At 46.3% G+C, this 17,529-nt stretch overlaps 1 protein-coding gene and 1 long non-coding RNA gene across 3 annotated transcripts; both read right to left on the reverse strand.

Annotated features, from left to right (window-relative positions):
• Positions 1-1,627: 1,627 nt before the first annotated feature.
• ANKRD40 (ankyrin repeat domain 40) lies at positions 1,628-12,817 on the reverse strand. Of its 2 annotated transcripts, none has more exons than XM_036451169.2 (5): positions 12,585-12,817; positions 7,082-7,230; positions 6,236-6,724; positions 4,664-4,845; positions 1,628-3,972 (listed from the first exon to the last, which is right to left on the reverse strand). In XM_036451169.2, the coding sequence occupies exons 1-5, from the start codon at positions 12,716-12,718 to the stop codon at positions 3,826-3,828; spliced, it is 1,101 nt and encodes a 366-aa protein (XP_036307062.1). In that variant the 5' UTR covers positions 12,719-12,817; the 3' UTR covers positions 1,628-3,825. The 2 variants fall into 2 exon arrangements, with proteins under 2 accessions (XP_036307062.1, XP_036307063.1); XM_036451170.2 differs by having other exon boundaries at positions 7,082-7,165; positions 12,585-12,739.
• On the reverse strand, positions 8,379-10,103 carry LOC123652909. The gene is made up of 2 exons (XR_006742471.1): positions 8,516-10,103; positions 8,379-8,426 (listed from the first exon to the last, which is right to left on the reverse strand). It is a non-coding gene; the product is annotated as an uncharacterized LOC123652909 (long non-coding RNA).
• Positions 12,818-17,529: the final 4,712 nt, after the last annotated feature.

Raw genomic sequence — 17,529 nt, forward strand, 5'->3', positions numbered from 1 at the left:
TTTTGTTTTAAATAAAGCTTTTTTTCTCTTGAAACAAGATTGCCAGGTCAGGCTGTCCCTAAGAACGGAGTCCTGTACTCTGGAGTGCTGGCCTGAATCCATTAAAAATGGAGCAGTGGGGAAGTGAAGCGGCGTGGTCCCTTACACACACACACCCCAGGGCAGGCTGGCTCCGCCTGGCCACAGGTGTGGGGGTTAGGACCCCGGGAGGAAGCAGGGAGGAAGGGGGAGAGGCAGAGCTGGATTTATTATACATCTACATGGCTGGAACCATCTGAAGACTTCAGACCCAAGAGCTTTGGGCTGGAAATATTGTCTTCACAGCCAAAATGCACTGGGAACTTGCCAGAAGGTCCTGCTCTGCTGTGCAGAGACTATAAAAAGGTGAGCGATGAAGTCCCTGCAATCTGACCTGAGGCCTCTTGGGACAGCTGCTGGGAACACCTCCGCGTTTGTCATCCCTCAGACCTGTACGCCTGCCTCTCTAGGGGCTGCAGAGTGCCTGGCACTTCATTCCCTCGCTCCTTCAGAAGTCTGTTCCAGACAGGTCTCCATAGCCACTGAGGCTCGGAGTCATCCATCTTCCTCCGTCGGGCTGACGCTGAGTGTGGGAGGAGCGCAGGCGGCCCTGACAGTCCCCGCTGGGCTGGTGAAGGAGACGAGGCTGGGTTTTGCTTTCTTGAGCAAACCAGCCGTCTGTTTGCTGTGGGTCAGTTTGCCTGCACAAGACCTGGTGTTTGGAATGGACCTCTTCTCTCCGTTCCTAAGTTCTCTGGTCTCCTCTTTCATTTCCTCCAGCTTCATCCTTGGTGAGATGTGACTGGTTGTGGGTGACGGTGTCTTCTTCCCCCACCCTAACTGGGCTGCAGGCGTGTGGAGATGCCTCCTTTGATCTGGTTTTGCTGTGTGATGGGGCAGCCTGTGCTGCAGGACCATTTGTTAAAGGGTAACCATGGTGGTTTTTTTTTGGCAGGCTCTTTTGGCTCAGGATGTTTATGAGGGTATGGAGGAAGACTTCCATCCTTGTGATAAAGCAAGTATGAAAGCACAAATGCCCATATTATTCTTCCTCTGCCCGGTGCTAAGAAAAGGTCTCTGCTCTGCGCCCTGATTTATTAGATCAATTTGGCTTGACATCTGCTTTGTGAGGAGCTAGCTGCCCTAAACCTACAGGAATGCAGGTTCCTTCAGCATCGTTCTCAGGCGAAAGATATGGAGGTGTAAAGCTGCATTTCCCTCGCCTGCCTAGGGAGCTTGCTTCTGAGCTCATTGAGGCCAAGACAGGTGCTGACGGCCCCAAGGAGAGGCTCAGTTGTGTGAGGTAAATAGAATAATCAAAAATGTAGCTAATAGGATGACCTCCAGCTAGCTGGCTCAGCTACTCCGGGGAAATGAAGCTGACTGCTGAGAACTGGGAGGGAAGACTCGACACAAGAGATCTGTCTCCAGGCGCCACTGAGGGGGCGTGAGCACCGCAGCAGCAGGATGGCTGCAGGAGGCTCAGGTAGGGAGCGGTCCCTCCCCCTCTTCCTCCAGAGCCTGTCGTCCCCGGGACCGTCCAACCATTTCAACCCCCTGTGACTAGAAGTGCTGCTTAGGAAGCCAAAAATCAAAGAATATGGGCTCAGTCAGTTAATGTTTAATTTTAATAATACTTGTCATATTTGAACAGTCAGCAATGCACAAAGAAAATTATTTTCAGTGAATGTTTGCCCACAGTATGAACACATGCTCTAAATATGCAGTGGAGGCGGAGGGGATTCACAGTAACAGAGCTAAAAAGAAAACCCTTTGTTATAAATTACACGAAGCATATAAAAATAGTTCTCTGAATGCATAGATTAAGACGTTAGACTCACCTACCAGCAACTGTGCAGACTGATTCTACGGCCACACGTAGAGGTCCCTGGACCACAGAGGACTTTAGGGAAGAGACCGGTGTAGGGCCCGCCTCTCACCTGAGACACAGCCCTGGGCTCCCTCCCTGCTAAGCCCTGGAAATGCCCGGGGCTGCGCCCCTGCAGGCCACCCCCAGCCAGGGCCTCCACTGCTCTGAATCTCTAACTGGTCTGGATGGCTGGAAGTTTAACCCCAGTGATTTAGACATGGATTAATACTGAATTTATTTCTTTCAGGACAGAACTAACCTTATCATTAAACTTCTTTTAAAGGAAAGGGGGAGAAAGGTTAGTATGTCTAGATAAACGAGCTTCTGATTGGTTGAAACACAGGGAGGTTTCTTCTTTAAAGTACCTCAGAGAGAGGGAGTAGTAGGTAACCTTTACTCTGCCATGCAAACACTGTACAAGGGTAAGTCGCCATCGGTAAGTGCTGAAACACATCAGGTCACTGAGCAGTGACGCCGCGAAGCTGGCCTTGCGAACACCTCCTCCTCAGCTCAGCGTTGGGCGGCGGCAGGAGGCCGCGTCTAGCACCGCATTCCCTGCCACAGTCCCTCTCCATCGAGTAAAACTAACACAGCTGGGGAGGGAAATTTCTCTGGAAACTATAGGCACTATGGGGAGAAAGCTGCTTAGGACAGCAGGGGGCCCTCCACAGCCGGCGGCCAGCCCCTGCTCTTCTGTCTATGTGCTCCTTCTCCAAGCTCTTTGCGTCCACGGACAGTGGCTTCTATTCACATCGACAATGAAGGGAAGGGATCTTTGAATGCATTCTTCTAAAAATGATCATGCCACGTTCAAGAGTTGAATCAGGTGTGTGTGTGTGTTTTGTTTTTTCAGAACAAAGCCTGGTAGACTTACAATTGCCTTTTTGGGGATACTGGATTGGTGGGGGTAAGGGGGATCCCTAAGATAAAACAATTTGTTTACAAAAGCAACAGATTTCAGAATTGTGTAAAAACCCTAATAATTTCAAAATAATCTTTATCTTTTATACAAAAATAAATATGCTAGCTCCTTTAGCTGTTTCCTACAATAACCTTTAAAACAGCAACAGATTCAGTCTCAAAAATTGCTTTTCATTTCTAGTGGAAAATGAAAGTAGAGAACATGGACAGGCAATGTTTGTGCTCTTCTCATATGGTGCAGTTAAACACGGAGATGGCAGGAATCACTTCAGGGGGAAAAACAAAACAAAACCAAAAAAAGGCGGCTGCTCTTTTGGAAGGCATCAGAGAGCCCTCTAGTGACCACAGAGGGAAGTGACTGCAGAGGAGCTTGTCTAGGGATTGACAATGGCCGAATGGAGACAGAGAAGGAGTCATGAGTGTCTTCAAAGGAAAAAGTGGGGGAGGGGAAGCTCTTTTGGTTAACAGCGTATTTACAATTAGGTAACTGTGTTCTTAATACTTTTCACCTGAGTAACATTTATAAATATGTTATATGGAATCTCACTGCCACAACCCACACAAAAACCCAGCTGTCCAGCACCCGTGTGCCTCCAGTCAGTTCACATTTCAGGACAGTGGTGAGCATGCCACGCCATGCCAGGCGCATCCTGGCCCTTCAGGTGCCCTGTCAACAGGAGTGGCTAGAAATAGGCTCCACTCTCAGCATCTGCGGACCGCTCTCTTACGGCTGCACGTAAAACACACTGGATACAGCCGCCGCTACTGCCTCTCCAGACCACTTCTCCACCATTCACAGCGTTGAGCAATAGGTTATTGTGCACCAAGAGGCTTGGAGGAGTGGCACCACTGCTTGAGGGTCAGGGGCTTCCTATCTTGGCAGGACAATGTTAGTGTGCAGTACTCAGTGGCACCAGCGGCCCTCCGGCTTCCAAGGCGTGGAGGTCAATGGCTTGTCCTTGGCCCAGAGGTGACACGTACTGTCACGATACTCGAGGTTAGAAGTCCCTGCGGCATCAGTAAGTTAGTTTTGAAGCTCTCCTGTTGTAGCAAGGCCTTTCTGTCAGTGTGGATGCAGCATTTCTGAACAGAAAACTATTTTCACTTATCGTTAGAACCAGTTCCAGCTCTTGGAAATCTTGGAGTCGGGCAACATCTTTGTCCTAAAACAAAAAATAGGCTAATCAGATTAAGAGGAGCCACTTGTCTCTTTAGGTTTGGTATGCTGTGTTGACTTGATATCAGTATCTTGGCTCATTTTAAAACCTAAAAGCGAAAAAAAACGCACCACCCTTTGGCAGGCTGTCAGTGACAGTGTAAGAAAGCCCCAGGGCGTGAGCTGGGTAGGAATGGTGGGAGCCCTTAGCAGCAGCTGCTCTAGGAAGAGCACATCTTGAAGGGAGAGGCAATGCGGGAACCTGTTTTACCCATGTGCTCTGAGAAGCAGAGCTGATACTCAGAAAACCCAGGGATGCTGGGAGGACCACACATGTGTCCATGTGGGTTTGCACTGTGATCTAACCTCATTCTGATGGTGCACTAAGATAATCCCTGTAGAGCCACACAGAAACAACTGAAGGAAATGTGAATGGTACTTCAGAAAATTCTCTCTGGGATCCTACAGCTTGCAAAAGGCCATAAAACAACAACAACAAAAAACCAAAAAGGCTAATGTCCCTATAAACCAGTAGAGGGAAAGAAAGCTCAATGATTATATTTGGAAAACCACCCTTCTCTCCTTTTCTATTATCTTTTCATTTCCTCAGCTATGACTCATATAACCAAGGAGGAAACTGGGTATTTTCCAAATGCAGAAAGCAACCAGCCATTCATGCTGAACAGGCCTTTCCTTACCTTTCTTACCAGGGTGTTGGGTAACTTTCTGATCTTCTCCACTTGATCTGGATTAACACCCAGCTCACAGCAGCTCACTCTGAGCAATTCTTGGTAGGTGAGCTCCTGCCGGTCCAGTTCAATTTCAATGAAGTCATTTTCTCGAAGAGATGGGTTTTGAATCCTCACCTTGAGTACCAGCTCTAGGGAAAAAAAGAGGGGAAATGTTAGTGAACAGTTCTGGCATAATCAGCCTATGTAATTTAAGGTATTTTCCAGAAGAAGCTTGTGCCACCCAATGAGGAAAAACTAGGCACCATCAGCAAGAGTTGCTCAAGCCCAATTCTGGCTCTGCAGGCAGTTGCCTGCACTGTCTTCCCTAGACCTCAGACTGTGTGTGCTTCTCAAGTAAAAGGGGGCGTGGAGGGGGGTTGGGAGGGGACAACCATCACAACTATATAGAGTCGTGGTTGGCAAACTGCGGCTTGTGAGCCACATGCGGCTCTTTGGCCCCTTGAGTGTGGCTCTTCCACAAAATACCATGGCCTGGGCGAGTCTATTTTGAAGAAGTGGCATTAGAAGAAGTTTAAGTTTAAAAAATTTGGCTCTCAAAAGAAATTTCAATCGTCGTACTGTTGATATTTGGCTCGGTTGACTAATGAGTTTGCCGACCACTGGTATAGAGAATAATTTCTTTCTGCTGCTGGAACTAAGAAGGTAAAGGTTTAAAAATGGTTTTGGGAGTTAAACTATATATAAGCAGGGAAGGAGAAGAGAGGGGAAAAGAAGGCACAGGCAAGACATGGTACATGAATAACTCTAAAAAGATTTAACAATTGTGGATCTAAGGATATTTATAAAATATGAAATTCCTTATATAGAGCGCAGTAAAAGGGCAAGAAGCTAGTAAAAATTACAGTATAATTGTGACTTGAGTACAGTGCACCTGAGTAAGGGAGCCGTGGCTTTGGGAGTAAACATCTTGCTGTAAAGAGAGGACGGCAGTAGTCCAAGAAGGATGTGACATGTCCGAGGGACACAGAACTGGCTTAAAGAAGCTCCCTTGGGCAAATGTGCATAATTCAAACATCAAAGTAACGGTAATGCATTATAATCCTATGAACACTGAGGTCTAAAATGACAGAGAAAGGCTGAGGAAATGTTCCAGATTAAAAGAGACTAAACCAACATGATAACTAAATGCTGTGGGTGATCGGGGGCAGAGGTGGAGGGAGTGGAGATGGCTATGAAGGGCATCGTTGAGATAATTGATAAAATTTAAATATAGGCCATGGATTAGAGAACAGTATTCCATAGCAAGGTTACATTTTCTAAATTTGATCGCTGTGTTGTGTATAATTATGTAACAGGCTATCCTTATTCTTAGGAAATACCCACTTAAACAGTTGAGGGTAAAAGGGCAAAAGGCAAACCATCTGAGTAAGGAGAGTTCCTTATACCAGTGTTGCAGCTTTTCTGCAAATCTATAATTATATTTAACCTAAATACATTCCACCCCAGACCCAGAGTAAAGCTCTAGAGCTCCGGATGCTGTCTGCCCATTTGCAGAGGCGGCTGCTGACAAGGAGGTACCTTGCATATTAAATGGAAATGCTCCAGTGAAGAAAAACGGCTGGAACGCTGGTGCTGGGCCTGCATAGGTCCCATTTTGAGGCTCCAGAGACACTGGTGGCTTGGACGGGACAGAGGAGAACAGTGATCGGCTCTGACTCACTGGTGGCTGACAAACAGGTTTTGTGCTTTCTGGTGTTCTGAGGAGAGCAGAGGGGGCAGACGCATCCCCATGCTGCACCAGTGCCAAAGGGGCGTGGTCCCTCGGAAAGGCCCCCAGCAGGGGGGGTTCCCCGGCGGGGAGCAGTGCAGGGGAGCCGTCTCCAGGGGGTGAGGCAGGGGGTGTGGCAGGGGGTGTGGTGGGGCCCCCATTCTGCAGCGGGGCCGAATCATCTGCCACGGGGGTGTAGATAAAAGGGAAAGCTGCACTGGCCAAGTAGTTGGGAACAAAGGGCAAGTCTGACTCCTTCTTCATCTGGGGGCAGTTGTCATCATCATCTTCTTCTTCCACTGCAAAAGAAGAAAGCACAGAACCGTTACATAGTCCTTCAAAAATTGGCAAGAAACAGGTGTCTTGTGAAATCTAGTGTGTTTTGGTCTATGGTCAGTGTTCAGTGCCTCTTCAAGTCAGCAGAAAAAGAATAGTTCATTTATGATTACCGTTTTTATCATCTTAAGTTTTATAGATTAAAAGACTTACAATGCCTACCTTTCCAGAAACAACACAGAATTACCATCTTGGCACAATAGGTCTTTGCTTTTAGAAACAAACTGGTTGCTTGAATTGCATAAAGAATACAGCCAATAATACTACCAGTCTTAAATTAGTTTGACAAAGTCAAAACCCGCCCCAGAACTCAGACTCACCTCCCATTATCTTTCTGATTTCTCTCCTTGATGTCAACTGGACTGGCATTTCTCCTTTCGTGGTAAGAATCTCTTTGTCGGCTCCTGATTTTAACAAGTAAGAGACCACCTGACCATGATTTCGTTTACAGGCCCAGTGCAAACAGGTCCTGTCCCAAAAAAAAAAAGGGGGGGGGGGTAATTTAAAAAGAAGAAAGGTGATTTGGGATTTCAAATTCTACAGGTTAGCAAATAAATATATGCAAGAGTTTTGCTAGGACCAGGAAACCAGGCTAGTAATCTCAACTTTTCTTTACAGAAAGCAGATGAGCAAAATATGCTTAAAATTCATTTTTAAATTTCATTTCTGGCTCTTGGGAGAAACTGATTTGTCCTAGGAGCTTTAATTTCGATGGCTTCCAGAAGGCTGACAGGCTGGCTGGCTGGCTGACTCTAATGGTACTGCTGAGCGTTAGTCTAGCAGTATTGCTCATTAGATTGTCCCAATCTCTTTAAAATATATCTTTATATTGGCACATTCCTTTTTTAGGGACTACGGAAACTTGTTTCATATGCATCAATTATCACTTGAAGATTAAATATTATCAGGCAAATAACCATCTTATCTATAAGTTTGCTCTGCCACTAAATTACTAGTAACACAGAATATTCTTGTCTGAATCTTTTCCTCTTTTTCTTTCCTTCACACTACAAAAAGAAGGGTTTCTAAATTTCCATTTTTATTTTTAAATATATTTTTATTGATTTCAGAGAGGAAGGAAGAGGGAGGAAGGGAGAGAAAGAAACATCAATGATGAGAATCATTGATCAGCTGCCTTCTGCACGCCCCTTACTGGGTATCAAGCCCACAACGCAGGCATGTGCCCTTGACCAGAATTGAACCAGGGACTCTTTAGTCCACAGGCTGACGCTCTATCCTCTGAGCTAAACCAGCCAGGGCTAAATTTCCATTTTTAAAAATGTTGGCTTCTCTTGTTCTCTCCAGAAGGCTACGAACACACCCTCATCTGCTTACACGTAAGGCACTGCACAGACATTAATTCCTAAGGCATTTAAAAACGTACATCAACCACCAAAATTTCAAGAACTCTTCTACCATACTAGACTCATTTCAGTAAAATCAATTCTTTAATATTGTAGACATAGAAGTTATGTACACACTGAAGGGCTGTTTTAACACTGTCTAGAAATATAATTGGCATGCCCACAAAAACTCCATCTTAACAGAAATGAAAGGATTCAGAGCTACTAAATTCATCCCCAGTTGTCAAAGCTGAATGATATCAGGGAAGGAAAGACTTTTTTCCCACTGTCATGAAATGTCCTCATTCACCAACTCTTTAAACTGAGATAAATATCTTTAGCGCTTATAGGCAAATACATTTATGGTAAAGAATAGAACATGTGTTCAATAGTGAGAATTAGCTCCCTCACCTGGGAAATATAATATCTAGAAAGTTCATTTGGTTCCAGGAAAAGCTGATTTTGCCATGGGTACCCTGATATTTATGACTTACAGAAAGCTAGCTTGTCTGGCTGGCTGGGAGCAACCCCACTGATGTGCACAGAGTGACAATCTACAATATTATTCACTAAAATTATTCAAGTGCCTTTAAGATGCACTCTATGATGATATGACTGCCAATTTTAGAAAAATAAGGGAAGAGTCTTGATCTAGACTTCTACAACATAAGCTCCACAAAGACAAGGAAGGGTCTTAGACATGCAAGTTCTTAATATTTGCTGAATGAGTGTTGCTAGGAGGAGAAGGATCCAACGCATTCTGGGCAAACGGCAGCCCACAGTGTGTGTGTGTGTGGATTCTGTAGCAGAGACTTGGAAAGTAAATAATTATAATAAGCGAGCACTCAAAAATGAATGGAGCCTGATGAGAAAAATATGTTCCCTTTGGAAATAAATGCTCACTCGCTAGTAGTAAGTCATGGCAGACTTGCTCATGACAAGCTTGAGGGGAAGGAGGTAATGGACTGCCAGTGGGTCTGAGATACTCTGGGACAAACCAACTAAAGTAGCACCATGCCAAGTGGGGTTAGGTCAGCACGCCCCCCTCCCCCCCCAGCCCTGTGCCCTAATCATCACCTACAGTCCAGGCCTGTGTGGCTCTGGGCAGTCATAACTCAGAGCCACTGCAACCAGGCAATCTTTTCAAATTCTTCCTGGGCCATTAGACTTGTTCCTTAAAGCCAAGGGATATGCAGGACACTTAAATTACAGTCGATGTGGGAGTTCTATCTTTGAACCTCAACTCTCCAAGCTTTAAATTTGCAGTCAGAATATCTTATGAGTGCTGGGAAGTATTTCAGACCAGAGGCCTGGGCATCGTTCATCAATGCTGAAATTGTGGTTACTGAGCAGCGAAGAACTGAAAGCAGTAACGATTCTGCTAGAAAGTATTTGTTTGTTTATTTAGTCTTTATCCAGCACACTGCTTATATAATAACACAATTATAATGCTTTCCATGCTGGACATTGGCCTAAAAAAAATACAGACATTAACTTATTTAATCCTCTAAACAACCCACAAGTTAAGTACTATTATCAACGTTCCTTCCTTAATACAGATGAAGAAACTGAGGCAGCCAGCAAATAAATAAGCAAAACAAACAGTATGCTTGCTATTATGAAGTGTGATAGGGACAATAAAGCAAGGAAAGGAATTAGGGGATGCCAGAGGTAGGGGAGGGGCATAATGCAATTTTAAATTGAAGAGCCAAGGAAAGTCTCATCAAGGTTATATCTAAGCTCAGACCTGAAGGAGGTGAGGAAGCAAAAGCATTTGGGATGGAAGGAAGGGAACACACAAAGGACTTAGATCAGAGCTGTGCCTGATGTTTCAGGAAAAGCAAGGCCATGAGAGCAGAGTGAAGAAAGCAAGGGGCAAATGCAGAGATGAGGCAGGGAGGCTCGGGGACAGGAGGACGCCATGGGCTCTTAAGAGTGAAATGGGAGCCATTTTGAGGGTCCTGAGCAGAGTGACATGATCCAAATTATGTTTAAGTTAGATCCCACTGACTTCTCTGCTGAAGAAGACTGTCAGGGGTCAGGGTAGAAGCAAGGGACTAGTTAGGAGGCCACTGCACTGATCTGGGTAACAGAATGATGGCAGCTCTGTCTAGAGAGGCAGTGGTACAGCCAGTGAGAAGTGGTCAGAATTTGCCAACTGAATGGCTGTGGGTGTGAGGGGAAGACCAGAAGCAAGGCTGGCACTGAGGGTTCTGGCCTGAGCACCTCAGACACTGAGATGAGGACCCCAAGAAGCAGGTCTGGGGCAATGAGGGGATGAGTGCAGACCGGGAATTCAATCTTTGACACCTTGAGTTTGAGGCAGCTATTAGACATCTGTCCCAATAAATCTATGAGAAGCTTCCTCTGGTTATCTCAGATTCAACTTATATCAACCGAGCATTGTTAAAAAACAAAATTCAACCCAGTACACTTGAAGATCTAATTTGGCTCTATTAAATAATTCAGGATTGCCCTGGCCAGTTTGGTTCAGTGGATAGAGCATCAGCCTGTGGACTGAAGGGTCCCGGGTTCTATACTGGTCAAGGGCACATGCCCGAATTACAGACTCAATCCCCAGTGGGGGGCATGCAGGAAGCAGCCAACCAATGATTTTTCTCTCATTGATGTTTCTCTCTCTCCATTCCTCTCTGTTATCAATTAAAAAATATATAATTCAGGATTGAACAGCATCCCACCTAGCAAGTAGAAGGGAGCTCTGAGAAGCTGTTAAAAAAACAAAAAAAAGGAAAGGTTTTAATAGGCAGAAACTGAGCAGGACAAGAAAGTTGCTAATGTAAGCAAGGATCACTTCTTTTCAGACAAGTGCACTCTTTGGAAGAGACAGGAGTCTTACTAGGTAGATGACCTCAGTAGTGTTGATCAGGAAATCCCTAATCTGACTGATTGACAGTCACCCTTCTGCGAGGGGCTTAAACTGCAATCAAGTCTTGGCTTGCTGTCCTTGGGACCTTGGGCCTGTAGTTCCTTTTTAAAACAGCACCTGTTCTGTGGCAGGCACTATGGTTAGGCAAGCAGGGTCTGAAGTCCGATGCTGGGCTGTTTCCTAGCTCCACTAGGTAGTGCAATTTTATGACCTTGGGGAAATTACTTAACCTTTCTGGGCCTTCGTTTCCTGATCTGTAAAATGGAGAGAATAACAAAAGCTATGTCCCTGTGTCATTGTGAATGACATACTAATAAAGGTAAAGCCCTTAGAACTTCGTGTGTGCTACCGAGCAAGCTCGGTAAATGTCAGCTATTTATATTATGCTTCATCTCGTTAGACGCTTACAACACTCTCCCGAAATACATAATTGGAAAACGAAGTGACTCCAGTAAGTTCAACTAGCGAGGCAGAAAGGAAGAAGAACCTGCAGGCAAGACCAGGCTCCTTCATCTGCACAGCACTGCCTCCTGGTGCCCGAACAGGGATTCCCAGCTGAACCGCCCAGCAAGGCTCAGAAAAGGCACGCACAGAACAGCAAGCTGGTTTGCAAACACTTTTAAACAAAGCATCTGTAGCTGTGGCTTCCTGGCATTCTTAACAGCTACTCCGGCTTTTTTCTTTAAGGTAAGGAGGGAGACAGATCTGCGAGGTCTGGTCCTGGCGATCACATTAATAGTTGTGTGACCTAAGGGCAAGTTATTCTCCGGGGATGAACCCACCTCCAAGGTCCCTTTCGGTTCCAAAGGTATGATTCCACTTTTAAAAGATAACATTTGCAAACTTACTTTAACCCTGGGCTAGCAAAATAGGCAGGATCAAATAAAAAACTTACGTTTACATGTGAAGAAGACAGAATAATAACAGGTTCAGTAACTTAACACTAAAAATTTGATCACCAGCACACCTTCCTTAAAATGACTCCTTATTTTATCGGGAGGGATTTAAAGCCTTAGACCAAATTCTCTATTTGAAACTATAACAGGAAAACAAAGCAAAACACTCCGAAGAATAAATGAATGAGTCTTCCCTCCGGCAGCTGTAGGCAGCAGCCATCACTGCTGCAGAGGGGCAACAAGAGCAGAGCAGGGATGCAATTGATTTTTTTTTTTTTTTTCCTGCTCTTGAGAAATGAAATCGTGCTAGTTTGTAAGATCCATCTATGCTTTTTGCTGTGCACGTGTGTTCTGCAGGAGCACCTATGGCAAAACAATTCAACATCTGATTTGGGGTGAACTCCAAATTCGCATGAGAACCGTAGCCAGCACCGTTCAGGCCTAGGGAGTCAGGGGGAGGGGAGGATGCGGAGGCGGCGGGGGCTGCCCGGGGAGACCACGTGGGCCGGGATTTGGGCAGTCCGCGCTCCCGGCTCCACCGGGCAGAGGGGGCCAGGCCTGGCCTCCGCAGCGCACCGCCTTGGGGGGCTCCCCCGGGCGCCAGGCCCCGCCTTAGCGGGCGTCGCCGAGGTCACGGGCGGCCGCCCCAGGCCCCGCCCGCCGCGCTGACCCGGGCCTTCCCCCGCTCCCCACTTACCAGCCGTTGACCTCATTTTGGGAGTTCACATCCACCCCGCTCTCCACCAGTTTCTGCACCTCCCGGATGTCCCCCAAGGCCGCGGCCTCCCGCAGCCTCTCCTGCTGCTCCTTCTGCTCTAGGCCGGCGCTCATCTTCCCCGCGGCCCCGGCCCCGCTCCGAGGCCCGCCGTCAGCGCCGCCTTCCCCGCGGCCCGCCCCCGGCCATGGAGCGCGGGGCCGCCCGCCTGCTCGCGCCGCCGCCGCGCCCGGCCCGCCGCCTCGCTCCCGCCCGCCGCGCCCCTGCTGCTCCCGGCCCCGCGGGCCCAGTCTCAGCCCCGGCCGCGCCTCCCGCAGGCCGGCTCCGGGGGACCCTATTCAGAGTGACAACGCTGACCCCGATCGCTTCCGTTCCGGCCCCGGGCCGGGCCGGGCCGGGCCGCCTGTTTACGTAACCGCTGCACAGTTATCCGCTGTGATTCACCGGCTATTCTTAGGCCTCCCACCCGCCTTCCAGGGAGGGGGCAGGCGCCTGGCAAGGGGGGGAATGCATATCTGAGAGCCAGCAAAGCCTTATCCTCCGGCGCAGGCTGTTTACCAGGCATCACAAATAATTGGTGTTTTGGGTTTTTGTTTTTGTTTTTTTCCACCCCTCCAGTTCGTTTGACACTTTTTCCTTATTGGAGCCAACTCTTGCCCAGCAGGATGGGGAAATGGGGTGGAAACGACCCTGTCATTATATGCCCGTTACTGCAGAGACCGATTGCACTGCTCTTTCTTCCTTTGACGGTGCTTGGACCATTTTTTGTTTAGCTCGAATATGTATTTCAATTGCCCCCGTGGTTTTACATCTCATTTCTCCTAACAGGGATGTCTTCTAACTTGGCTTTCAAGGGGAAATATTTATATTGTGCCTCGAGTCTGTAAACTGCAATTGATGACTGCCTGTAAATCATAATTACTCTTCGCGAAGGCCATGTGGGGTGGGGGAGAGAAAGAAAAGACCACCAAAGAGGCTTTTTGGATCTCTCCTGGTTCTGATGCCCCGAGCTCCAGGGAGAGCGATGGTGCGGATGTAAACAGCATTCTGCCTGACTCTGCCCGGTCCGCCTAATGAGGTTCCGAGCCCACTTGGCACTGCTTTATTGCCCAGCGGGTGAAGAAGAAAATAATTGTTTTTGCTGAGCTCAAGTGCCTCTGAGAGATTTTCCAGTGTGCCACAGGATGGAGCCTTGCACTGGGGCCAGGAGGATTAAGGAAATAACCCTGCAGTGAAAAAGAGGAAGGCCTGCGCAAAGAGAGGAGATGAAATAGGAAGGGACAAATTTAGGGATGGAGTTCTCAATTCGCTCTCTTGGGGCTGCCCTGGTCCTGCACAGCAAGTACTTTTCTGGCTCCTGTTTAAGAAAATCAACCTGTCTGTTTTTGTGGTGGAGGAATCCACACAGTGTACAGTGTACCCCAGGTGATGGTGAATATAAATGAACTGCACACTTAAATTGACCCCCCAGGGCAAATTGCAACTCTGAGCTTACGTTTTTTATTTGTCCCCCAATTTAAATTTTCTCAGATCCAGCATGATACGTCATCTGAACTGCCTTTGCATGACACTGAAATTGGGTCCTTTAACACAATTTGAGTAACAAGGAAGTAGGTAGTAGCCTCTTTTTATTAAAAAAGCAGTTGTGCCGAGACCAGTTTGGCTCAATGGATAGAGCGTCGGCTTGGGGACTGAAGGGTCCCAGGTTCGATTCCGGTCAAGGGCATGTACCTTGGTTGCAGGCATATCCCCAGTAGGGGGTGTGCAAGAGGCAGCTGATCGATGACACTCTCTCATTGATGTTTCTAACTCTCTATCTCTCTCCCTTCCTCTCTGTACAAAATCAATAAAAAATATATTTTTTAAAAAATAAAATAAAATAAAAAAGCAGTTGTAAAAATTTGGTAGTGACTGCACTCAGAAGACTGTGAATTCTTGTTATAAGAATTTATTTGTCGCCGGGACCAGTTTGGCTCAGTGGATAGAGCGTAGGCCTGCGGACTGTAAGGTCCCAGGTTCAATTCTGGTCAATGGCATGTACCTTGGTTGCAGGCACATCCCCAGTGGGGGGCGTGCAGGAGGCAGCTGGTCGATGTTTCTCTCTCATCGACGTTTCTGACTCTCTGTCCCTCTCAATTCCTCTCTGTGTAAAATCAATTAAAAAAATATATATTTTTTTAAAAAAAAAATTTATTTGTCAAATTTTCCTCTTTTTTTTAATGTATTGTATTTTATTGATTTTTTTTTTTACAGAGAGGAAGAGAGAGGGATAGAGAATTAGAAACATTGACGAGAGTGAAACATCAATCAGCTGCCTCCTGCACACCCCCTACTGGGGATGTGTCTGCAACCAAGGTACATGCCCTTGACCGGAATGGAAGCTGGGACCTTTCAGTCCGCAGGGCGACCTCTATCCACTGAGCCAAACTGGTTTCAGCAAATTTCCCTCTCTTAAAAGTTTTATAGCATGTGCCCTGAATTGTTGAATCCGTGAATCTGTGAATATTAATATCTCCTTAAACACATCCTCTAGTTACCTCTAACTCCAATCCTTTGCTTGTTATCCTCACAAATAAAAACAAAAACCTTCTCCACAAAATGTCTAATCTTGGCCATAACCGAATGCAAGCCAATGGCTAGTCTACTGCTTTCCATTGATTTATTATTTGTCTGATCTCTAAAGCATTATCCAACTCACTGGCTATATAAAGCAGGAACCTTTTGCTGAGCACTGTTCTAGTCACTGAAGATGCTGTTGCAAACAAATCTGAGACTTCAAAGAGCACAGTCTAACAGGGGAGAGGAGGGAAACAACAGAATGTGATAAGCATTACAACAGAAACAGTATGGCCTATGGCCTGGTGGTTGATCCCAGCTTTGCCTCTCATAGCATCTTGGATGTTAATCTTCCTGTGCTTCAAATTTTGTATCTGCAAAATAGGGATGATAATGATAGCACTTATTTTGCAGGACAGTTCTATGGATTGAGTGAATGAATACGTGGAAACCCAGGACATCAGGAACACTGATGGGTCAGAGAAATATTCCAACAAGGTTAAGCCAGGAAGAGCCCCTGATAGGATAGGAGAGCAGTGGCGGGCAGGAAACAAAGATAGCACCCAGGGTTCTGGCTAGGTGGATAGTGCTGCCATTTACTGAGATTTGGGACAAAGAATGAAGAGAAAGCCTCAGGTACGGTGATGAATTCACTTTTGAACCTGTTTAGTACTACTATTGCTAGGCATTACACCTTGTGCTGTATACGAATTATCTCTGAATTATCTCATTTAGTACCCACAACAACCCCATCATTATCCTTATTACTAATCGTTATTTGAGGCACAAAGAGGTAAGTAACTTGTCCAGAGCCACAAAGCTTAGTGAAGGACCAGGCTTTGAACTCAAGCAGATCCTGTGCTTTCTTTTTTTTCATTTTCTTTTTTTTTTTGTTTTAATATATTTTATTGATTTTTTTACAGAGAGGAAGGGAGAGGGATAGAAAGCTAGAAACATGGATGAGAGAGAAAAATCACCAGCTGCCTCCTGCACACCCCCTACTGGGGATGTGCCCGAAACCAATATACACGCCCTTGACCGGAATCGAACCTGGGACCCTTCAGTTCACAGACCGACTCTCTATCCTCTGAGCCAAACCGGTTTCAGCTGTGCTTTTCTGACTTTCTTTCAAGTGGAGATACCCGGTAAATAGTTGTGTATATGGGTGTGGCATTCCGGGCTAGTGATTTGGATTTGGCTGTCATCAACGAAGGGTGCTCCCTGAAGTGGTGGGAAAGGAAATGATGGCTCCAAGACAGTGTGTATTGAGTGCTGAGAGAAGACAGCTCAAGATAGAATCCCAAAGAACAGCCAACTTTTGAGAAATCCTCAAATGAGACTGAGGAGGAGGAAAAGCTGGAATAGTAAGAGGGAATAGCAAAGGAGTTTGGCAAAAAAGAGAGTGATCTACAGGGTCAAATGCTGCTGAAAAGGCAAGAAAGAAAGGACTAAAAAGTATAGAATGGATTTATCCACAAGGAGATTGCTGGTGACCTTGGAAAGGAAAGCTGCAATACCTCCCACATGGTGAATACTATGCAGGAATCTGGGAACACAAGGATGAATAAGAAATGTATCTGACCTAAGGGAACTTTCGCATAGTTCTGTAAGCTCAAAGCCCAAGATCAATGTCGGCAGGTTTGGTTTCTACTGAGGCCTCTCTTTTTGGCTTGCTTGCCTATAGTAGCTTTCTTGCTGCATCCTCACATGATCTTTCTTCTGTGTTCATCGCTGGCTCATCGCAAATTTTCCTCTAAGGACACCAGTCATATTGGACTGGGCACAATCTAACTGCTTCATTTTAATGTAGCCATCTTTCTAAAGGCTCTGTCTCCGAATACAGTCACATTCTGAAGTACCCGGGATGAGACCTTCGAAAGGTTAACGTGGTGATAACATGGGCAGGCTAAACAGCTATCTCAGATGGTGAGTAAAGAAAAAGTGGATTTATTTAAGGATTGTGGTTGAGGAAGGGGATATCTAAGGGGAAGGGTTGCACAGCCTCGAGCCAAGAGCCAAGGGAATATTGGGTAAATGCTAGCAGCAAAAGTATACTTAGGACTGTAACATAAGGAAGGGCATAGAAGGAGCAACTGGCACACAGTAAGTTCTCAGGTAATTGAATACATGAATCAACTGAAAGGTCCCAGGTTCGATTCCGGTCAAGGGCATGTACATTGGTTGTGGGCACATCCCCGGTGGGGGGGTGTGCAGGAGGCAGCTGGTCGATGTTTCTCTCTCATCGACATTTCTAGCTCTCTGTCTCTCTCCCTTCCTCTCTCTAAAAAATCAATAAAATATATTAATAATAATAATAATAAAAGGAGCAATAGGAAAGCCGAGGCTGGACTGCGTTGGCTCACTGAGAAGT

This window comes from Pipistrellus kuhlii, unplaced genomic scaffold (genome assembly GCF_014108245.1).
Source record: "Pipistrellus kuhlii isolate mPipKuh1 unplaced genomic scaffold, mPipKuh1.p scaffold_m20_p_22, whole genome shotgun sequence".
NCBI classification, from domain to species: Eukaryota; Metazoa; Chordata; class Mammalia; order Chiroptera; family Vespertilionidae; genus Pipistrellus; species Pipistrellus kuhlii.

Bases quoted from the DNA above. Each gene is read 5' to 3' on its own strand.
- ANKRD40 (XM_036451169.2), bottom strand. From the start codon at position 12,718: ATGAGCGCCGGCCTAGAGCAGAAGGAGCAGCAGGAGAGGCTGCGGGAG. The intron at 6,725-7,081 runs GTGAGTCTGAGT...CTTCTTTTGCAG, and splicing joins AATCAGAAAGATAATGGGAG to TGGAAGAAGAAGATGATGAT. The intron at 3,973-4,663 runs GTAAGGAAAGGC...TTTTTGTTTTAG, and splicing joins CCAACACCCTGGTAAGAAAG to GACAAAGATGTTGCCCGACT.